The sequence below is a fragment of the Mirounga leonina genome, unplaced genomic scaffold (assembly GCF_011800145.1).
Source record: "Mirounga leonina isolate KUSES-001 unplaced genomic scaffold, KU_Mleo_1.0 Mir_101609, whole genome shotgun sequence".
Taxonomy (NCBI): Eukaryota; Metazoa; Chordata; class Mammalia; order Carnivora; family Phocidae; genus Mirounga; species Mirounga leonina.
In genome coordinates, this window is record NW_023270164.1 from 244,432 (window position 1) to 269,370 (window position 24,939).

General features: G+C 37.7%; 1 protein-coding gene across 1 annotated transcript; it reads left to right on the forward strand.

Annotated features, from left to right (window-relative positions):
* The first annotated feature begins 13,594 nt into the window (after window positions 1-13,594).
* LOC118008521 (E3 ubiquitin-protein ligase RLIM-like) lies at window positions 13,595-16,772 on the forward strand. The gene is made up of 2 exons (XM_035002067.1): window positions 13,595-13,838; window positions 15,112-16,772. Exons 1-2 carry the CDS (start codon window positions 13,595-13,597, stop codon window positions 16,770-16,772), a joined length of 1,905 nt encoding a protein of 634 aa, XP_034857958.1.
* Window positions 16,773-24,939: the final 8,167 nt, after the last annotated feature.

A 24,939-nucleotide genomic window follows, 5' to 3' on the forward strand; every position in this document is an offset into this window, starting at 1 on the left:
CAGGTATCTGCCTAACTCAAGGCATTCATGATCCTAGGAAGGCAGGACTAACATACAGGATATGCTAGTCATTCTGTTTGTTCACATATTCTGCTTTATTTTCTGCTCTTTAATTGTTCTGTGCCTTGGGAGGTTGTCCCATTCACATTGCAGCTCCCAGACTCTCTTAGCTGCATTTTGAATTCAGTAGAAGAGAAATATTAACCGGATATAAGTGAGGAGAAGAAAGGTTGGGGATATCTCCTCCATTCCTTCCTTGCTCCAGAGCCACATCTTGGGTAATTTCTGAATCCCAGGATGACTAGCTCTCCTCTTGGGCAGGCCCACTTCCAAGTTCTCATAAATTTTGGCAACAGTTTTTCCAACTCTTGCCTTTCATCTCTAAAGGTGGTAAAAGCTTCATGCTGTTGCTCCTCTGAATACCAACCATCATTTTTTGTTATTTTTTTTAAAACAGCATCACTGAGGTAGAATTCTACATGTTTAATGTATATAATTTATGTTTAACATATAAATGTATATTTATATACAACTGCACATATTTAATGTATACATTAAAATCACATACATTTAATATATATAATGTAATACATATTTAATATAGAATATTCATTACATATTTAATGTATACAATTTGGTGACTTTGTACACATGCATACAGCCATGAAATCATTATATCAAGGTAATAAACATATACCTCATCCCCAAAAGTTTCTTTGAGTCTCTTTGGGTTTTTTTGTTCTGTTTCATTTTGTTTTGTGATAAGAAAACTTAACAGGAGATCCACCCATTTAACATATTTTTAAGTACACAATACATTACTGTTAACTATAGGCACTATATTGTACAACAGAGATATCTCTAGATCTCATTCATCCTGCATAATTGAAACTTTATACCTGTTGAACTCCCCTTTTCCCCCTTCCCCTACCCAGCCCCTAGCAACCATCATTCTATTCCCTATTTCTATGAGTTTGACTATTTTAGGCAGCTCATATAAATGGAATGTAATATTTGTCCCTCTGTGACTGGCTTATTTGACTTAATATAATATCCTCCAGATTCAAACATATTGTTGCAAATGGCAGGATTTCCTTTTTTAAGGCAGAATAATATTCCATTGTGAGACATACAGTTTTTTTCAGGGCCTTGTCAAGCAAATCACAGCCCTGCCTTAAGATATCTTCCACCCAGTTTATGCTGAGTATTGTATTTTCAGTATGGCAACAAGACAGTAAGGGAGCTTTGACTAGGAAAGGCTAATCAGCCTCTCACACAGGACTAGAAAGTGAAAAGACCTTGACTGGGTCACCATGTTCCAGGATTATATGCAGGGTTTTTAGGTTATATTACTTACTAGCTACTAAACTCAGAGGTTATTGGTTTTAGAATCCTGGATCACAACTCTGAAATCAAGAAATTTGGGAATGAAACTCAAAAAATTAATTTACTGAGTTATATTTATAAATATTGCTTTAAAATGGATTTCCACTACTTACACATTTGGATCCACACACTTTATCCCAGGAGATCTACTTGGGAAGCCACTACAATGTACCGTATGGCTTTCTTCTAGTGGCTCAGGTTTACAATCCTTTATATCAAATAAAGAGGTTTAGAGGAGCCACCGAGTATTTTTTTTAATAAAGATTTTATTTATTTATTTGACAGAGAGAGAGAGCACAAGCAGGGGGAGTGGTAGGGAGAAGGGAGGGAGATGCGGGCTCCCCGGGGAGCAGGGACCCCGATGCAGGGCTCGACCCCAGGACCCAGGGATCATGACCTGAGCCGAAGGCAGACGCTCAACAACTGAGCCACCCAGGCGCCCCCCACTGAGTGTATTTAACCAATTCATTTTAATGCTTTCATCTAATAGATAAATAGAGAAACATATGGCATCTAGAAAAGGTCTGTAGTAGTAAATCTAGAAATATTTGTGGACAATAAAGAAATAGGAATATTGAGAAAGGAGGATAAATTCCATGGAGAAAAGTTTCTATTAGACTTCCAATTATTTGAGTTGCAAGGGCAAAGTTGATGCTGAATTTAGAAAATCTCAAATCACCTCACAAAATACAGGACCCTGTTAACTACAACAGGTGTTACAATTTGTTAAGAATTACTGCCTCAATGGGCGCCTGGGTGGCTCAGTCGTTAAGCGTCTGCCTTCAGCTCAGGTCATGATCCCAGGGTCCTCGGATCGAGCCCCACGTCAGGCTCCCTGCTCGGCGGGAAACCTGCTTCTCCCTCTCCCACTCCCCCTGTTTGTGTTCCTGCTCTCGCTCTCTCTCTGTCAAATAAATAAATAAAATCTTAAAAAAAAAATTATTGCCTCAAATTATAGGCAATGAAAGGGGACAGTAAAACAGGAACACATTTTTCCTGACTTTTAAATCAGGGATATATGCCTTAGATAACAAACATTTAAAGTTTCTGAAGTCATTCTTTAATTGATCCAAATCATACAGTGATAATCATTTTAAATGAGTAAATTGTTACCAGAGAATTGAATCCAGCACAGCCTGCAAACTATCATTTTGAAAAGAACTTTTAGCATTTTAATTGTAATATTAGTTTCAATAAATTTGTTTGAATTTTTGTCAAAGTTTTTAAAAAGAACATTTCAACAATTTTAGGTAAGTGATGTTTTACAGCTGGGATAGAACAAAGATCACCTGGTCTAACTCCCTCATTTAAGAAAGATTAAAACCTAAACCCAGGGTTTGACTGCCTCAGGTATTGTGGCTTATTTATAGTGAAGCCAGGATAGGAATCTAAGTCCCCAAATGCTAATTCAGTGCTCTCTACTCTCTGACATAAGTCAAATCTGATTTTCATGAAGAATCTATGACTTGTTCTCATAAAACCAATTTATACAAAGGCAGAGTCCTTAAAATGGATAAAAGCCCATATAATTTTTAACACTTCTGACATGTATACTGTTATTTTTGTTAATTGAGACAAAATATCCATCAATTCACCTTTACCTTGGAATGGTTTCTTCCCTTTTTTTTTTTAAGATTTTATTTATTTATTTGACAGAGAGAGACAACGAGAGCAGGAACACAAGCAGGGGGAGTGGGAGAGGGAGAAGCAGGCTTCCCGCTGAGCAGGGAGCCCGATGTGGGACTCGATCCCAGGACCCTGGGATCATGACCTGAGCCGAAGGCAGACGCTTAACGACTGAGCCACCCAGGCGCCCCTTGGAATGGTTTCTCTTAAGTCATGTAATCAAGAGCTAAAATCTTTTTTATTGAGACAGTGATAAAGGAGCTTGAACAACTAAAAATTGCTTATCCTGTGTCCCTTAGTAGGCCATGACATAATTGTTAAAATTTGAAAGAACTGAAAGAAAGTAAAGGAGTACCTGGAGAACTGGACACCTAAATTATCTACTGCAAAATGATTAGCAAAACCATCATCTGGAGTATTGTGGAAAATAGCCAAGTGTACCTAATAAATTCATAAATCTAAGGATATGTCTAGAAAGAGTAAAAAGAAAATTCAATTGACTTCTTTAAATGCCTCTGATGATATATGAGAAGACCGAAGATGAACTAGAGAAGAAATTGTTCAATTTTAGAACAAAAATGTAGATAAAAAAGGCTGCCTAGGACAGCATTTCCAGCTAAGAAAAGATCCAAAGGTAAACAATGGCCTCAGAGGATAGAACAAAACCTGGACAGTAAAACACAGTCTCAGTGTAAAGAAGAAAAGGGTGTAGCTATCCAATCCCTTTAAAGTTCTCAGAAAGATTTTAGGACATCCCTCACTTATTCTTTGCTAGGCAACTCACAACAGCCTCACATGGCCAAAGGTAAATAAGGGCTTGTCTCAGAGAGAAATGTGGGTGTGGATTTTGTTTAATGGAGTGAACATCCAATAAGAATCATAAGCAACCTGACAGAGAATTTGTGCTATTAGAAGCACTGTGAGCTTAGACTAAAAGGGACAGAAACAGTTCAGAATGAGAAAAATTCTTGGTACTCTCAACCTTGTACACACAGGAAAACACTAAGAAAGGTACTCTGCTACTAACATGGACTACTTATTTGAAGGAAGATAGGATGACTCAGAAGGCTGAACTAAGATACCAAAGGACCAATTAGTGACTCAGGGAATGGGACGAGGCCTTAACCAAGGACCTGGAAACGTGTGCCCAGTTGAATTTTAGAATTACTGTGGACTAGTACTCCTGTTGAACAGAATTATCTATTAAGGCTATCTTATGTCTAGCTCAAAAGTGTACATTACATGGGAGGAGGGCAAATCACTTGCCTCTTTATTTCACAGGTCTGATTGAGAGGAGTGACTCAAGAAATTGTACCTGAAGAGTCTCTTCTAACCTAGGCCCAATTAATATGACAAGGTCCTGGATATTCACACTTTGGTGGTCTTGAAAGGGGGTGAATCTATTTTTTCATGTGAGAAGAATGTAAATATTATCTGTCCAGAGGATTGATTATGGTAGATTAAAGATGGCTGTAAATCCTTAACACTTCTTTCAATGAGAGATTCTTTTTCTCTTCCTTTGAAGCTGGTCTGGCCTATAGTTGCTTTGACCAATGGAATATCCTAGAAGTAATGCAAAATGGATACTATATACTTCCCTGGGCCTAGACTTTAAGAAGGCCGATGCTTCAAAAAAAAAAAAAAAGAAAGGCCGATGCTTCTACTATGGTTTCTTATAAACCTGGGTTGCTATGTAAAAAATCTAGTAAGATTAGAATTGCTAGGCTAGCTACATGGAGTGGCTCTAGAAAAGGAGATGAGGTGGGGTGGTGGAGAGTGTTGGGAACCAGCTGTTACCCACTAGTTCCAGAGAAGCTATCCCAGTCATCCTAGCTAATTTAGCTGATATATTGGAAAAGAAACAAGGCCTACTATACTGTGACTGAATTCCAGTGCCTTAGAATTGTGTGATAAAATAATGATAAATCATTGGTTTTAGCCACTAAGTTTTGATGTAAGTTATTATGCAACAATGGATAACCAGAGCACATATCTATAAAATAACAATTGCAAAGAGCACACAATAATCTCGCCCCAACTTGTTTGAAATCTCCTGGGATCTCATGGAGCTTGGTCAAGATTTTGGGCCCAATCCCGCCAGCTTGCATCCAATTATCAAGACCTCGCTGTCCAAATCTCGTGAGTACTCACCCAAATCTAGCCCCATCTTGGGAAAATCTCCTGATCTTACAGAGCCTGTTTGAGTTACCCTGCCAAACGTACCAGGTGCATCCATTCCTCTGAACCATTTCAGGCCAAATCTCATGAGATCTCACCCAAATCTCACCCTGTCTTGGGGAAGTCTCATGAGATATCATGGAGCTGGGAGAGATTTTGCGCCACATCTTGCCAGCTCTCATCAAGCCTCTGAAACATCAAGGTCCAAATCTCGAGGGTTATCGCCCAAACCTCGCCCGGTCTTTTACGAAACCTCGTCGGATCTCATGGAGCTCAGTCAAGATTTTGGGCCACATCCCGCCAGCTTGCATGGAATTATCAAGACCTCGCTATCCAAATCTCGTCAGATCTCACCCAAATCTCGCCCCATCTTGGGCAAAATCTCGTGAGGTCTCAGGGAGCTCAAGCGCGATTTCCTGGCAAATCCTGCCAGTTCCCATCCACTCCTCCGAGATCTCGCTGTCCAAATCTCGTGAGATCTCACCCAGATCTCACCCAAATCTCACCCCGTCTTGTGCAAAATGTCACGAGATCTCAGGGACCTTGGGCAAGATATAAAGCCCAATCCCGCCAAGTGCATTCAAACCTTGAGACCTTGCAGTCTATATCTCCTGCAATCTCACCTAATCTTGCCCTGCCTTCGGCAAAATCTCATGAAATCTCACATTACTGCAGTGAGATTTCCCACCAACGATGGTCAGGTACATTCAATCCTCTGAATCCAAGCAGTCCAGGTCTTGTGAGATCTCACCAAAATTCTCTCCCCGACTTGTGCGAAATCTCCTGGCATCTGATGGAGCTCAGTCAAGATTTTGGGCCCAATCCCACCAGCTTGCATGCAATTATCAAGACCTCACTGTCCAAATCTCGTGAGATCTGGCCAAAATCTCACCCTGTCTTGGGCAAAATATCTCGACATCTCATGGATCTCCGGCGAGATTTCCAACCAAATCCTGCAAGCACACATACAATCCTCCAAACCCTCCCTCTCCAAATCTCATGAGATCTTCCGCAAATCTCACCCTGTCTTTGGCAAAATCTTGTAAGATCTCATGGAGCTCAGGCAAGATACAAAGCCTAATCCCACCAGGTACAATCAAGTCTTTGAAATCCCTCAGTCCATATCTCATGGGATCTCGCCTAATCTCACTATGTCATTGGTGAAATCTCATGAGATCTCATGCCTAGGCTTGCAAAGAGCACACAAAATCATTGAAGATGAGAAATACTTAATAAAATATTATTTTCTACTCCCTGGGATTATGAAGCTCATTTATTGGAGTGCAATGGACATGATTCATGAGAAAAGATGTCTTGTCAATAATTTGATGAAATATAATTATTAGTTCTAAAAACAATTTTTATTTTTTTAAAAGATTTATTTATTTGAGAGAGAGTGGGGGGGGGGGCAGAGGGAGAGAGAGAGAGAAAAAAGCAGACTCCCTGCTGAGTGTGGAGCCAGACGGACAAGGGGCTTGATCCTACAACCCTGAGATCATGACCTGAGGTGAAATCAAGAGTCGGACATTCAACTGACTAAGCCATCCAGGCGCCCCTAGAAACAATTTTTAAAATGAAAGTCATGTCAAAGGAGCTTACTCTATCAGACAGTATATTGGGTCAATTAATGAGGAAGCAGTAAATTCTAATAAACTGGATTATATTCAATTATATAATTTGGAATCACAGATCATAGTGCCTTTGACTCCTTTAATTCTACTTTTCAGGCAGAAAAGGGGGCCTATATTGAGTTTCTGATTGCAGTTCACATCCTGCGAGTAGTTCTCAATCTCTCTTTGCCTGTTATTACAACTGAATCATCTTACCTGTCCATGATTTGTTTTGGTACTTTGTTTCTTTTTTGTTTTTGTCTCTAAGTCAACAAATGTTTCTAGCTTATATGAGTCAGCACTGCAATGTATTTCACATCACATAATTTTACCTATATGTATATACTTTTATCTGTAATTGCAACTGGGTGTTTAGAAATACACCGAAAACCTCACAAAAAGACGTGTTATAATCCTGAACATTCATGAAAAAAAAAATTTGTAAGAAGTTGTTTCTCAGGCAGTCTCAGCTCTGAAGATAGGCAGAGCTGTGTCAAACATTCTAGTGTCTTTAAGCACCCACATGCAGAAGGCAAGTGACACAGGCACAAAAAAGGAGCCTCAAGTAGAACAAACTTGAGAAAACCATTGCAGCCACCTGGGCCAACTTGCAGTCAGTCTTCCCAGATTTTCAGTTCCTGGGGCTCAGTTTGCAGTGCCCAGGTTGAGCTCTCAAAGGCCATGATCTCTCTGAAGGTGAACAACCTGACTTACCACACCTCAGCCAACACCCTGTGGCAAGTCTTTGAGAAATATGGGCACATCAGCAATGTGTACATCCTGCAGGGCCACTTCACTAGAGTTCTGTGACTTTGCCTTCGTTTGCTTCTACAAGTGCCACATCACCATGGTTGCCCTTCACGGGATTGTGCTGGACAGCCACAAACTGTGGGTACAGATGGCACACGATGGTCGCCCACTAGATTTCCATTGTGGCCACTGCTGCCAGAGAGCTCCTCCCCACAGGCACAAATGCCAGAGCCAAAGCCCCAAGCATCAGTGCTGTTCCAACAGTAGAAGCCAATCCTGATTTCAGGGAAGATCTGGCTTTGGCCATATAAAGTCTTGCTCTTGCTCTTACAGTAGATCACCATCAACCTCTACATCTAGATCTACCCAACAATCGAAGTCCAAGTCGCCCTCAGTGTCCAGTTCTTCCTTCCCAACCAGGTCCAGGTCTAGATCCAAAAGCCTTCCACCAGAAAGGAAATCCAAGTCCAGACTGCAATCTAAGAATCTCTTCAGGTATCCTGAAGAGGAAGGAGTGGTGCACTCTTAGGTTATGAGTCAGCAAGCAACCTAACTGAGGACTCATGGAAGGGGAGGGAAGGAGAACAACATACTTATTTGATCAAAAGGTCCTTAGAACCTGCCACTAGAGCTTGAGAAGTCCATTCTTTAACATGTTGCCTAAATTCTACTTTTGCCTCAAGTGGTAAACTTCTTTTTGCCCTTGCTCTTATTCAAATATCTTATAAGTTAGTGAGGTGAGCAACTTAAAGTTATTATGGATTTGGATATTTCAGGGAAAGTTTTATTTTTCTTTATATACTGCTGACTTTGTGCTTGAAATAAACAGATGGTTGATCTAATTTGTGGCCTCCTGATTTAAGGAAATACATGCAGCCTTTTTTTGTTGAGTAGTTAAAAACTGTCTAGTAATTGACTCATCATTTCATCATTGCCATCATCCTTTCCAAAGAAAGACCTACTCAAAAAAAAAAAAAAAAGACCCAGAAAGAAAGAAAGGCCTCCTAAGGGCACTGGGTGGCTCAGTCAGTTAAGCAGCTGACTCTTGATTTCGGCTCAGGTCATGATCTCAGGGTTGTGGGATGGAGCCCCACATCAGGGGCTCCCACTCCCTCAAAGGGGAGTCTGCTTGAGATCTTCCCTCTCCCTCTCCCTGTGTCCCTCCCTAGCTTGCACGTTTTCTCACTCTCTCACTCTCTCTCAAATAAATAAAATCTTTTAAAAAATAAAAAACATTTAAGGTTAAAAGAATTGATTTTTTAAAGGGTTATCAAACACAGCTCTAATCTTTTATGTATTTTTGTGCCCTAGACATAGTTGTATAGCAGCTGAGTAATGCCGGTTAGCTATTAAGGTGCTATTTCCTAGTGTAGAATGCTTAAATATTTCATGTTATGTCCTGATTGCTCCTATGTAAAGATGATGTGCTACAAAGAAACTAAGGGCTATCCAGTTTATTAAAAAGTCTAACAATTGCACTTCCAGTCACCTAGGCCTTGCATGTATATATAACAAAGCATACAGTGAGCACATTTAGCAGATGATAAATATGCCTTTATTTTTCCCCTCACCCCCAAAATGGTAAATCTTATCTTCATTTATGAATTTAAATATGAAAAATGTTAAGAAGGAAGTAACTTGTAACTTTGTAAGTACTAATAACATGCTGTATCTTTTTGCTTATGCTTATACTGTACTGTAACTACCTTCTAAAATTTAAAATGTTTTTCCTGGTGTCTTAAAAATTAAAATTTGTTGTGATTATATTCTCATTCATAAAATTGTGAAACAAAAAAATATTGAGGTCATTCATCTCAAATGTCTTATAAACAAAAATATTAAGACAACCAAGGACCAACCTTCAGAGATCCAAAGTATAAATATTTTAACTTAGCAAGCTAAAATCAAAGTCATACACATATGCTACTACCTCATGGCTTTGATCCCCCAGCTTGTCATGACCTTGCCCTGACTCTAGAATAGCCATCTATGGCTTAATACTCCATTTCATCTATGGCCATCTAGAATAGCCTTCTATGGCTTAATACTCCATTTCAACTTATTGGCTTTGAATTAATGTTCTGGGAGACAGTTATTCCTAGCTTGATATTGGAATTTGGACTTGTTCTGATTCTCTTGCTTCTCTGTTAGCTCAGCGCTGCTGCACTAACTTAATCCCCATTCAACCTTTCCTCTCTACTTCACGCTTGCCAATCCAGCACCACTATGGTTCAGGTACTCTTTTCAATTCCCACTGCCCAGTTCTCTGTCTAAGCAACTGACTAAATCAAACTTTGAAAAACAGATTCAACTTTGTCATATTAAAGTTTCAGAAATGGGAGTCTAGAGAGTTTAAATGACTGGGCAAATAACGAATTAATGATTAGTCTTCAACCTGGGTCTCTAAATTCTCAATACTCTTTTTTTTTCTTTTTCTTTTTTTAAAGATTTTATTTATTTATTTGAGAGAGAGGATGAAAAGAGAGAGAGAGCACATGAGAGGGGGGGAGGGTCAGAGGGAGAAGCAGACTCCCTGCTGAGCAGGGAGCCCAATGCGGGACTCGATCCCGGGACTCCAGGATCTTGACCTGAGCCAAAGGCAGTCGCTTAACCGACTGAGCCACCCAGGCACCCTCAATACTCTTTCTTATATACTGAACTGCCTCAAGCATATTGCTTTTAAATACACTGAATTCAAATAATGTTTGGAAACATCAACTGTGGTGTTTGATAACAAATATCAAAAACAAGACTTTAAAGCAGACAATAATGATAATGCTGTAGGAACTCCATGTTTGAGATGAAGTACATTCACATGGCAAAGGAAACTTCAAGACTTAACTGAAATAGACTTATTACTAGTACCCAGAAACTACACTTGAGCCAGTGGTTATTAACCTAACCAAACATCTGTTTAAAATTTTTAAACACATCACACCTATATGCGTATGTGCACACACAAGCACATACCTACTCACACTAATTAAGACTTTGCTAAACTTAGGCATCCTAAAAATCCCACCAGGGAGCTAATTGGTCACATAACATTATCTCACTCTTTATTAAGGTATCAGTGAAAGACATTTTAGTTCCCACCAGAACCATTCCGTTTCTTAATATAAACCAAATGCTCAGTGGTAATTTACTTCAGGATATTTTCTCTTCATTTGACAATTAAATGAGCATTACTGGGCCAAGGTATCAGAAAACATTGTACAATATGTGAAACACATACGAAAATAGGGACACTTTAAAAGGATCTCATGGTACAGAGAAGTAGGAAATTTACCTAACAGATTAACATTATATGCTTAACCAGATTTGATTCATAATCAAATGAAAATAATTGCTCATTTATTTCAACTTAATTATATACAATTTCAGTGTCTGATACTTATTAAATAAATGACAGAAAAGAAATCTGTATTCTTATATTTTCATAAAAGACTAAACCCAATTAAACTTATATAAACAAGTTAGCTTTATAAAATGGACAATAGCAAATAAGTTTTAGGTGGTAAATTTATTAAAAATTACCTTTTGACATCTGACTAGATCACTGATCATATCACTCTCTTGTTACAACTATTAGGAACCTTCCAGTTTTAAGTGACAGAAATTCTACACAAACCTTACATTAAAAAAAAGAAGAAGAAATACATTGGTTTACTAGAGCTAAAGATCCTAAGGCACATCTAGCTTCAAGTATTTCTCAAATTTTTTCTTAGGTATCTGGCCCTTTCTCCATCTGTTTGTCTCTTTATGTTGATTTTCCTCATCTTCAGGTTTACATCCTACCAGCTTAGCAACCACATTAAAAAATAATTTTTCATTTTCAATAGTTATAGATAACATCTCAGATTTAACTTTTTAAAAAAAATTTTTAAAGACTTATTTATTTGTGTGAGAGAGAGAGAGAGCACGGGGGGGCGGGGGGAGGAGTAGAGGAACAGAGAAACCCAAGCAGACTCCTTGCTGAGCAAGGGCTTGATTCCATGACCCTGAGATCAGGACCTGAGCCGAAACCAAGAGTCAGATACACAACCAACTGCGCCACCTAGGCGCCCCAGATTTAACTTTTAAATACACTTTTGGTCACATGCCCATGCTTAAACCAGCTACCATAATCAGCAATTTGAAATCTGTTGATTAGACATGGCTGTATCATGTGTCCTTTCCTTTATCTGTGGCAGTGAATTCAGCTGAACCTAAACCAACTGGACTAAGATTGAAAAATGGGTTTTTCCTTCAAGAAAATCAGGGTGCTATTATCATTAAGTGGACACTAAGCGGCAAAAACAAAATCCATTATCTGTTCTCAAAAAATAATAAAACATCTTAATCTATGTCCTATTTCTTACAGGAAAAACTCAAAACTCAATTTATAGTTTGTGTCAATTATTCCTTCTGGGATAAATTTCACATCATTTCCACCCCAACTCCAAAATTGTGGCCACAGTTCCCCAAAGAAGCCAAGGTCTTTCAAGTCTATTCCTTTAGTCTGACATATTCTCTCTTCACCAACACATACCCAACTGACACTTTCCACCAGTAGAAACTCATAATTATAAAGATCCAGATTTAAATGTACTATCTGTGAAATATTCCCCAATTCCCATTAAATAATCATCACACTTGTACTTATACAGTATTATAGATATAAATCTCTTATCGCATATAATATATTGTATTTTCGCAGTTTCTGTGTGACGTTTCCATCACCTGGAAAATAAATTACTTGGGAGTACAGATTTCTGCAATATTTGACATATCTCTAGTGGACACTAAGTGATTGTTTTTGCTGGACAGATTCATTGTTAAATAAGTCCAACTGAACAGTGTTTCAAATTCCATAGCCAAATCTTGTCTTTACACGAACAAGTTGAAGGATTCCAAAACAAGTGTTAAGTGGGACTGGTAATATTAATGAGTCCAAAAACTCTTAGAGGTCTCCTTCAGATAGCACTGCAAATGAGCGTTATTCTCACTATGCCATCCTGGCTGCACTAACATACATGGAACAAAATCAGGAAAATCAGTACACATTACAGCAGGCAAAATAGCTATTTTAGATCTGTTTTAAAAGTGCCTGTGATGTTCTGGCTAGATTTAAGGATTATTTATAATATTTATGAGAAAGGAGAACAAAAATGAAACTATGTTTTGTGGAAATTTCCTTAAGGAATTGACCAGAAAACCTGCCAAAGTTTTTGTTTTTGTTTTGTTTTGTTTTGCTTTCATAGAAGCTTGAGGGACTGTAGAATAAAAGATGAGGCCAGTAAGAGTGAGAAGGATAAAAATATTTTAAAATAATAATAATGATAATAAAAGATTGAAAAGGAAAAGACCCAACTAAAGAAATTCAGCTATGGCTCTGGTAAATTATCAAAAACCATGGGCTTTCTTAGTGAGTATTGATGATTTGAGGAATTCATGAGGAGAAAAGAAAGAGTTAGTTCCCTGGGCACCTGAAAATGAGAATTGTTACATTTGACTAGAATGACTTTGCTGTGACATTTTGAAGAAGGCAGTCATATGTAATATAACTAGCTGTATTTGGGTTCTTTAATTTAACAAACAAATAACTAGAGCATAGCAGAACCTGGAAAAGCCTCCTGAAAGCTGGAGAATAGGCTCATGCAGGTAAAAGGAGGTGAAGGACAGTGCTTGGCACACAATAAGCCTCGGCAGTATCGGCTGGTTTTGAATGAAATGAAACCTACCTTGAATATAGTCCCTAGTTGGTAACAATGAGGAGTGCAGTGGTTACCTAGGCAACGGTGCCTAGCAAGCTCTCAGATAACGGCTTTTCTTAAGGAGGGACTCATCAGGAACTGCAGTACTGTGGTCAGGGAGGGAGGAGAAACCTACGCGGAGGCAGATCCAACCGCGTCGGGTTCTGACACTCCAACTGAAGCAGAAAGGGAATCCAGTTAGTTTATTTCATATATTATATAGATATACTCGTATATAAATTAAGACCCAGTTATTGTTTTTCAACAGCATGTCATAAAAGTCAAATATCTTTCCACTCATTCATCAGGATGGAAAATTCAGGTTCCGATGACGAAGAAGATAAATCTGCGGCCCTGCGCAGAAGTCAGATGGACCGGTTGTTCCGGGAAGAAGATTTCTATCAATTTGTAAATAACCTGAGTGAAGAAGATTACAAGCTAATGAGGGATAACAATTTGCTGGGCATCCCAGGTGAAACTACATTAGAAGAGTTGCAGAGGAGACTTCAACGAATTAAAGAAAACCCACCACAAAATTTAGACGAAAATACAGGTATATTTCACTTTTAGGGAGAATAGAATGGGATGGGTAAGGAACTTCATAGTAGAATCAACCAAAGATGATACAGAAGTGACACACATTAATTTGGTGCTAAGTAACTTCTCATTAAAAAGAACTGGTATTTACTTGATTTTTGGTAAGAATGTCAAGGTATATTTTTTCCCCCCGGTTCACATTTGCGTTACTTTAATTGGGAAACAGTGTGAAATAGCCTATTGATATTTTTCTTGGTTTTCTATCTCAACTAAAAGTTCCTCCTACTTCCTGAATTATTTTTTCTATAAAGACAGGGAATTCCTCTCCAGCAAAAAAATATATATACTCTATTCAACTGGGGGTAATTTTGCCCCCAGTCCCCAAGGGACATTTGACAATGTCTGGAGATATTTTTGGTTGTCAAAAATGATGACTGGCAAATAGTGCGCAGAGGCCAAGGATACTGCCAAACGCCTCACAATGTATAGGATAGCTCCCCAAAACTAAGAATCATCCAGCACCAAAATGTCAACAGTGCTAAGGTTGAGAAATCCTGCTCTAATCAGGTCTGGTGCTTCTCTCCTAGTGTGAAGTAGAGAATTTTACTATCGAATGAAAACGATATATAATAGTTTGGTTCTTAAATACAGTCTATTCATTTGATCTGACCTTCAATTTCACGTCAACTCAAAATCTTGGTAACATTAAGAAGTATTCAAAAACTTTTAAAGCTATAAACTTAATTTAAATTTGGGCAAGGCTACAATACTCTTATATTTTAAAACAACTTTATATATTACCATAAGCACTTAAGAGCCTGGAAGAAGTCATGTTGTAGGCTAATGAGAATTAGGCTGTAATGTAAACTGAACTAAAATACTAGCACTGTACCCTAACCTTGTTTAATTGCATTAGTGTTTTGACAGTGGAGTAAAAAAAATGTTGTCTCGACTGTCCTCCCACGGTGGTACACAAGCCATATATATGATGAAATATTGAAAACAGACTTCTTCCAGATTCCTTTAAAAAAAAAAAAAACAATTCTCTAAATTTATCTAGGATTAGCTAGCTCTTTTCAAAAGGAACTCAAACTTTCCTGCCTTTACTTGTAAATCTAGAAAATGTAGTTTACAAAATATTAACTCTATAAATGTGAAATAAGTTTAAAACATCTGAGTCTTAAAGTTCTAATTTTTTGTTTGCTTTTGAAACAAGGTTTCAGAGTGCTATTTTATGATGGTTCTAATTTTGGTAGTTCCTTTCAGCCCCCACTTTTTTTTGTTAACAGGTGGAGGAGATTCTTCTGACAATACATCTAGTGGCGACTCTCTACTAGACTGGATTAATAACTCTTTTGGACAAACTGAAAATGTGACAAGTGGGCAAACAGAAAACCAATCTTGGGAAGAACTGAGCCAAATTAATTCAAATAGCAATAATTCCAGATTTGGTTTAGAAATGAATTTTAATGTTAATAATGGGAGCCCAAATCCAGAGAACGAATATGTACCATCTACAAGACTTCCCAGAGGAGACAATATGGAAAACATCCAAAGGCAAGTGGAAAATACACAATCTGAATCAACACTTTTAAGACCACCTACATCAGAACAAAGTACAACTGAAGCATTAACAGAAGTGCCAGTTACCAGAGGTCAGCGAAGAGCAAGAAGCAGGAGCCCAGAGCATCGGAGAACCAGAGCACGAATTGAAAGTAGTTCAGCTCCAAATTCACTGAATGAACTTTTACTAAGATTTCATCAGAATATAGCACCTGAGACTTTTGAGCAGCTTCGAGTAGAGGAGGCTGAGTTATTTTCTAGAATTCAGCACCAAGAAACATCAAGACAGCAAATAACTGAACCTGAGCTGCAAAATAGGGGTCTTTTTTCAACTTCTGGAACAAGGAATGCTGTTCAAGAAGAAAGTTCTTCAGACACAATCAGTAATGGTGAATCTTGGGAAGTGGAACAGATAAGTTCAACCGTAACGTTCGATCTTGAAGTAGGACAAGTTCATCTTGGGGCATATTCTTATAGTGATAGCATAGCTAGCAGAACTCTGTTAACATCTGAGACACTAAACAACACTGTCACTTTAGAAAGTGAACAAGGAGGACTTAGGCATATGTTTCCACCTTTTGAGCAGACAGATACAACAGCTTATGTCAGTACCATCAGTATTCCCAGTCACAGAATTTTAAATACTGATTTATATGATGCAACATCTATTACAATTCAGAGCACATTAACACAGACAGTGACAAGATTCAGTGAGTCAAGGGACCTCATTGACAGTGACAGTGATTCAGTGCACAGTGTGTCACCCTCAAGTCAAAACATGGAAAGGGCAGAGTCACCAAATGAAAGAGATGGTTCTGGTGGTAGGACTAGTTCTGGTTCCAATTCAAATCCTAGTCCTGATTTCCATTCAAATTTTCCATTGATTTCTAGTTCAAATTCCAGTTACATATCTAGTTTCAATTCTAGTCCTATTTCCAGTTCCAGCTCCAGTGATGAAAATTCAGAAATTAGATCACTGATGTTTGAAGGTAGTAATGAAATAAGCTTACCACCAGGCTCACCATCAGAAATCAGGCAAGAAAGTAGACTTTTGAGCCCAATAATATTTGATGAAAGTGACTCTTGGACCTCCCTTAATCTGGACCATTTTTTCCTCTTGAATGAAGACCATCATGACCAACCTACAGGACTTACCAAAGCACAAATTGACAACTTGGCTGTAACATCTTTTGGTAAAAGTGGTGCATTAAAAGCCTGTACCATTTGCATCACAGAGTACACAGAAGGCAACAGACTTCGCATCCTACCTTGCTCCCATGAATTTCATGTCCACTGTATTGATCGCTGGCTGTTGGAGAACTCTACCTGTCCTATCTGTCGTAGGAAAGCAGTAGATTCTGGTGAAAGAGAAAATTCTGAGATCTGAATTCTCAGCTATATAAACTTTTATAGTGATGGACAAACAGTAGTGACCTGCCTAACATCTACTTTTGGAGTGATTCTTAAATATAACAATCTGAATCTAATCTAAAATTGAATCCCAGTGTAACAATCTGAATTGGATCATTGGTTCCTGAGGGAATGATTGGACTTTCCTCAATTTCTGTTCCAAAATAAAAGGAAATATTAAAAAACCAAACAATATTGTCCTATCTGAGAGCAAAAACAAATTTCACACCATAAGGGATCACCAAATTTCAAAAGAAACTTAGCAGGTACACTAGGGTGGGATGTTCCTGATTCCATGAGAGGAATGTCTTAATATATAATCAATCCAGATAGAGCCTAGTAGTATTATCTAGTCATGCAAATCCCAGACATCTCATAGCCGTGTCTCATCTTAGATGTGCATGCAAAGAAACAGGAACACAAAATAATTAAGCAAGTTAAGAATTTATGAGAGTCGCTCACATAAAAAAGTCATTACATTCATAGAATGCTGTAAAAAGCTTTAAAAACTTTGTCTTCCAATACTAGAACCTTCTTTATCCCAAAGGATCTGAGGTAGACCAGAGGATTCAAATCTGCCTTCTTCAAGTAATGCTTGAAGTTTTCATACACATTGTGGGAAAACAACCGTTTCTTATTAGCTTAGCCTAAAATAAAAATCAGTCTTTTGAACAACAACAAAAAAACACAAAAAAACTTTGTCTTCCTACCTTTCTTCCCAGCAGTTTATCCCAACCCTTAATACTACCTTAAAGTTTCTCCCATTTTCCACTACTAATGTATCAGTTAGGGTCCTGGGCAAAAATTGATGGCACACTTGAAAAGGGTAATGAAATAGGGCTTAATGAAGAGACTATTTACTAAAAATGTATAAAGAATGAAAGGAAACCAAGAGATGATGAAGTACCCTGAGGCTAGCAACTGTGAGAAACCAGTATCATCACCACTAGGCTTGAAGGGGTATAGGGAGGTAGTAGTTGCCTCTTCCCCTTGCCCTCCATTCCACTCTTTGACTCAGCTCTTTAACAGCCCTCTTTTAATTTTCCTTTCATCTACTCAGAGCTGGTACCATGAAGAAGAGAACAAGTACACTATCTTTAGAAGTGATGAGATGAGAAACCCATAGAATTTAATTACGTTGCTCTTAAACATGTCACACTTTGGTTTGCTGTGATGGTAAACAACTAAGGAAAAAAGCGAGTATAGGTATTTCTTCAATTTTTGCTTTATAAGTACATTCAAGTCTCAATTTCTCTTTTTTTTTTTTAAAGATGTATTTTAGAGTGGGGGTGGGTGGGCGGGGAAAAGCGGTGAAGGGAGAAAAACTCAAGCAGACTCTGTGCTGAGCACAGAGCCGGACTCAGGCTTGATCCCAGGACCCTGAGATCATGACCTGAGCCGAAACCAACAATCCGACGCTTAACCGACTGAGTCACCCAGGTGCCCCGAATTTCTCTTCATTTATAAGTTTAGTTCATATGATTTTTAAAAACATATCCTTTATTCTTATAAAGTGTCTTATGGTTTATATATCTTAATCTTTATGTGAATGATCCAAAGCACCCAATTACTGCTTAGAGCCTCCCAAGTTGTAATCTGAAAAACTGGAGTTCAAAAACATGCCTACCTAATTCAACTCTAATTGTCCCCATCAAAGTATCACACCCAAAACCATGACACTTTAAAATCACATTTTAGGTCATGCTTCCTTTCCAATCCAAACAGAGTGAAGGATTTTTCTCCTAATTCAGCCTGGAAACTCTGGAGTTTTTTAATTTTTTGTTTTTGTTTTCATTTTTTGTATATTGGCCAAACAAGCAAATTTTGCTCAAAATTTTCAATCCTGGTTTAGGTGAGAATACACGGTATTATAACCAAAGCAACAGTCATAAATTTTGTACAGTGTGCAACCTATATAAATACGGTCAGTATTAAGTATACACTTTCTCTAAAAATTTAAAGTCAGAATCATCACTGGCTTTTTCTTTTTTTTTTTTTTAAGATTTTATTTATTTATTTGAGAGAGAGAACGAACTAGGGGGAGGGGCAGAGGAAGAGGGAGAAGCAGACTCCCTGCTGAGCAGGGGGCCTGATGTGGGGCTCAATCCCAGGACCCTGAGATCATGACCTAGCCCAAGGCAGATGCTTAACCAACTGAGACACCCAGGCACCCCTGACTTTATTTTCTATGTGAATTGCTGGCAGTCACAGTAATTACACAGAAACATAAATATAAACAGGGTGTGCTGGTGAAGTCTTTTAATACATCTTTGAGCTAGAATATTTTTCACACAGAAGGTATTTGCATGAACCTCTGAAATTCACATTAAATTCTGAAAGTTGTTTGTATATTCTGATTATTACTAAGTATTTCAGATACTACATCTATTTCTTTTCTTTTTTAAGATTTTATTTATTTATTTGAGAGAGAGCACATGAGAGGGGGGAGGGTCAGAGGGAGAAGCAGACTCCCTGCCGAGCAGGGAGCCTGATGCGGGACTCAATCCAGGGACTCCAGGATCATGACCTGAGCCGAAGGCAGTCGCTTAACCAACTGAGCCACCCAGGCGCCCGATACTACATCTATTTCATTTAAAGTGAGTAGAATAATTATAGCAGTACTTGTCTTCTTGCTATCCTAACGTGTTCCAACTTTCCGGAGGATAATAACTGCCTTATCAATGTTTCAGTAACATTCATATATGCCTTGGTGGTAGAATTCTAAAATGGCCCCCAATGACTTTTAGAGTAGCTCCTCCCCTGGAATATCACCTGTTTATGTGATGGAATATCATTCCTATTCCTAGGTTATGATGTATGGTACAGATGATTGGGAGATTATCCAGAATGAGCCTGACCTAATCATGTGAGCCCTTAAAAGTCACAGGGTTTCTAGTCCAGATAAGATGGTTTATACCCCTCTCTTCCTGCTCCCCCCTCTATAAGTATAACTATAAAGATTTTAGTTACTTATTTGACAGAAAGAGACACAGCGAGAGAGGGAACACAAGCAGGGCGAGTGGGAGAGGGAGAAGCAGGCTTCCCGCCGAGCAGGGAGCCCGATGCAGGGCTCAATCCCAGGATCCTGAGATCATGACCTGAGCCGAAGGCAGACACTTAACGACTGAGCCACCCAGGTGCCCCTATAAGTACAACTATATATCCTAGAAATAACATGAGACAACCAAAGGAGAACTCTGAAAGTTCTAAAGGAGAAAGTGAACTGGCTAGGGACCCTTGGAATGGATGAACAACTTCATGGCAGGACATCTTATGACCCCCTCCCAAAAGAAAAAGGTGACCCAGGCTCAGTCCCTCCTAACTCCCAAATGAGTAACAGAAAGCAGTTCAAATAGGCTGTTCCTCCACCAGATCAAATGGGAGTCCCACTGAAATCACCAGGAGAGCTCTGCAGAAGCTGTAAAGAGAAACAATTGGAAGCCCAGCTGACAATAAGTGACCTGGAAAAGTGCTTTCCTTACCCACTGGGCCTGAGGCCCCCTTTCCCCACTCAGACATACTGGTGATCAAGGGTACCAGCAAAAGTGATCCCACCTTATAAAGCTCCCACCTGGAAAATGGTCTTCTCTTTAGCTGGGCCTGAGACTCCTCTCCCATATCCAGAGATACCAGGCAACTTGCCTATACCTACCAACACCACAAAAAGCTCTCAACTTGGTAAGTACCACCATACCTTACAGAGAAGGGAGATCCTGACACAAGTGCCTGGCCCAGGAAGTGCTCTTCATCCAAGTCGACTAGAGTTTCCCTTCCCCCATCTAGAAGCACCAGGTGCCCTGGCCTGGAAAGCTTTTTCTGCCCGCTGAAGCAGCACAAGCACAGATCTGTACTAACCCCACCTGCACAAGATAAATCAAGTAGACAAGATAGTACCACAAAGGTTCTGAAAATTAGAGTGTCATGGAACCACAGTCCACAAAAGTAGAAGAGGCACTGTGTACCAAACCTAAACAAAATACCTGCTAAAATTTAAACAAAACAAACAAAAAACAAACTTTAAACAGGAACCAAAGCATCCTAACATAATAGCCAAAGTGTTCAAGAGACAATAAAACACCTTTCATACCAAGACCCAGATACATGACAACTTGAATGAGAAATGATGAATGATGCCAATCCCAAAATGAATTAGATGTTCAAATTATCTGACAAGGTTTTTAATACTGATTTCAGGCCTTTAAGACCTTTAACAGGGAACCCAAGTCACATCATGCCAGGATCCTGACTTATAGACCTGTGAACTAATAAAGGGATGGTATTTTAAGTCACTACATTTGTGCCAATTTCTTTTGCAGAACAGAAAACTAATCAACTTCTCATCTGTGATCCACCCTATGCCTAGAAAAATATTATAATGAGTCCTAAATGGCTCAATGTCTTACTTCTAGGCCTACTATAAATTTATTATATTCTTAGTCCTGCAAAAAATACAATTCTTGACCTTTGGGCACCATTTTTCCCTAGAATGGAATCCCTAACTAATTCTTGCTATCGAAGCTTCAAGATGACAATATCCTTCCTGTTTGAAAAACTGCCAATATCTTAACAGTTTAACTTTACTTCACATCAACTGATCCCACTCTACCAGTGTATGCTGCTTATATCATAAGCACAACTTAATACCGATTTTCAAATTATAAAGTTTATTTTTGTCTCAAAATAATTGCTGAGTATTAGACTGAGCTCCCAAATTATATTCCTCTATATCTACTCTGCCAAATATCAGAAATTGGGAAGATTTGTACCTGAATTTTCTAATCTCCACTTGATCTGTTTTTTACATTATAATTTATTAGTTTAAATCCACAGCATCAATTATACTCATGAGTATGAACATAAATAATTCCTTCTTAACAAATTTCTCCTTTATTTTCTTTCTAGTTGTTTGTTTGTTTATTCTGGCCTACTTAAAAAAAGAAAACCTTATCTGAATAATAAATTCTTTTTGAAAGCAGTTATAGCCAGTGGATAGGTCTTTGACAGCAACATAAAGTGTATCTTTTTTGGCTAACCATAAAAATAAGTTGAGCTCTCAATCTTCCATGAAGTATAAAAATTCTTCCATAAGCGCAAACAAGTTAGAGCACATAACAATATGAACATCAAAACACTGCATGTACTGAAAATTTCACAAAGAAATGTAATGTTTCTGTTGAGTAATATTACCCGTCATCAACTAGCTTTGAGATCTCAGTATCTTCATCTGCAGTATCTTTACAATAGTTAACCAAACATTTTACATCTTTTTATTATATGAGAGGTAAATGTATAATCTGTTCTATGAGAAATGTTCTAGTATGAGAATTTTGAATGGAAATCTGAACTCCATTTTTTGTAACTTTAAGATTTGAAAATTCTTTCCCATCCTAACTTGGGCTTTTTCACCGTGAAATAATAAGAGACTCCTTTTGTATGACAGTTGAAACTCCCCATTTTTAGTTATGAAACCAGCATCTTTAACATCACCGCAAAAATGTGGGGGCTTGGAAAAGTATTTTCAGGAAATTCCTTTTTCTCTCATCCACCATTCATATAGGACAGACACTAATTATCAGACAACTCTGGGTTCTGGGTTATCCATTCTGACATCACACCACAGCTATCCACCACCTCTGCCCTTGTCATTTATCCTGGAAGCGTATTTTTTGTTGTTGTTATGGCACTTATCTCTAAAACATATTTTTTCTTTATCTTGAACCTGTTTTCTTCCCCACTCCTACTCCAAAATAGAAGCTCCAGAAGAGCTTTCTTTTTATTATTATTGCTACATTTCTAAAGACTAACATAGTTATGGCATCAGTGTGTATATATATATACACCATACTCAGTGAGTATGTGCGTATCTATATGTGTGTGTGGGTATAGCATATACTCAGTTAAAAAACATCAAACAAACAAAAATTTTACCAAAGAAAGTTCTTGGTTCAGTTTCATATTTTTGGCTAATATCAGCATCCCAGACTTATTTTTCACCCTTTTTTCTCCAGAGAAAACTTATTTTAATATTGTTACCCAGCACCCTGGATTTGATCTATTCCAGCCTAGACTTCTTTCACTTAGTTAACATATTTGTGCAGTATTTCTTGCCTGTTAAGTTTTAATATCTGCCAAACCTTTTCCAAACCATTATTTCATGCATTCAACACATATATACTTATCCAGAATGTGCCATGCCTGATGCTGGATGGTAGAATTATAGTTAAGAAATATAGCACTTATCATTAAGAAATGTACTGAATTTTAAAGAAGGCAGATAAATAAACATATGTCGACACTCTGTGTGATGGATACTCTTATAGATGGATGCCCTAATATCTTCTGGATACAAGGCATAATGGAATGGCCTAGAAGGAGCAATCTACATAATAAGTCAAAACTCCCAAAGTTAGGTGCTATCTGAGTTGTACCTAGTAGTACTAGTAGTAATTAACCAATGAAATGAGGTCATTAATTTTATTCTAAGCAAAATGAACACTGCATGCAAGAGTAGAGATGCATAACAGAACACTGAAAATTCAGGGATCAGTAAACAGTACACTGTGACTAAATCATCATGCTCTGGGGTAGAAGAGGAAAAGGTATAAACACATTAGCAAAATATGAAGAGATGAGGCCAAAGAGGTAACAAATGGCTTCAGTATATCATGCTGAAGAGCTGAACTAGATCCTCTAAGCAGTGCACAGTTGATGTGATTTTAGTAAGGAATAAAATTATTCAATTTCTAGATCAGTCACGCCAGAGGGAAGCGCAGAACAGATTGTGGAAAAGTTAGATTGTCCCACTTATAGAGTTATGGCATTAATTGGATGAAAAAAGTATAAAGTCCTGAAATAATGGTGTGGCAAATGAGATGTGGAAATATATAGATTCAAGTACACAGTATTAAAGAAGCAGAATGATATTTGGTGACTGTTTGGATAACTTAGAGATGACCTCCAATTTCTCATTTAGGTGACTCAGTGGACAGTGGGAAGTTCCACTGATATAAGAAATGTATTATAACTGGTTTGTCATGGTAGAGGAATAGAAGACAATTCAGCTGGGATCTCTGAGATTTGAGATGTCAGAGTCATATTTTAGTGGCAATGTTTATCTGGCTACTATGGATATCAAGTAAGCTTCTAAAATTAAAACAAAGATGGTAACTGAAGTCAAAGAAGTACAAGGTATTGTCTGTAAAAGTATGTTTAGTAATAATAGAGAAGGGAAATGGATGGAATCCCTTGGAAAAGGAGCAATTATAGACAGACATAAAGGAGATAACAAAGATAGTCAAGACAGAAAAAAGAGAGGTAAAATGGTAATCATAAAACTAAAATGTGACACAAGCCAAGATGACAGAAAATTTCTAGAAGGGAATGCCAAGAGTCCATTTGAAGAAATTTCTCTAGCTTAAATATACATTTTAAAAAATTAAAATATTCTATTTAAAAACATGATTTTAGATAAAAGGGTAATGAATGTGGGTAACATTCATATGGGTAATGAATATAACTTATTAGAAATTAGAAAAGTGTTGAACAATTGAAATGTTTACATATTTTTGTTATCGTAAGCAATATCAAAAAAACTTCATAGGCATATCTGTATACTTACCTTAAAAAATTTATAGATGTGAAAATTATCAGGTCATAAGGGGATAAGCCATTTTAAGGCCACTGCTCTATAATGCCAAAACATCAAAAACTTGTAGCTATTTACATTCTCTCCAACAATTTGCCAGTTACCAAGCAGTATATTATTACCAACATTGTCTTTTCTTACTACAAAAGGGAAAACAATTCTTTGTCCAGAAAATCAAAAGAGAAAGAGAGAAACGGAAACAGCCCTTTGTCAAATGATAGGCAAAAATATTTATTTCTTTAATTTTAATTTATCTGATTACTAGTGAGGTTAATTTATTTGTCATATCACATTGGAATTGGTGAATTGTCTGGTTATATTTGTCATCTTATTAAATGATATGATATTTTTTCTTATTTTGTATGAGAGTATATCAATTTTAAATATATTTTATATTATATATATGCATTCATAATATATATATATACTGTTACCATTTTATCATAGAGTTTGCTCATATGTTGCAGTTTGTTACCTGCCTTTCTAAGTTAATGATTTT

What these genes read in the sequence shown, in the direction of transcription:
- LOC118008521 (XM_035002067.1), top strand. Translation starts at nt 13,595, where the DNA reads ATGGAAAATTCAGGTTCCGATGACGAAGAAGATAAATCTGCGGCCCTG. An exon ending in AAATTTAGACGAAAATACAG is followed by an intron (nt 13,839 to 15,111) that starts GTATATTTCACT and finishes TTTTGTTAACAG; the next exon opens with GTGGAGGAGATTCTTCTGAC.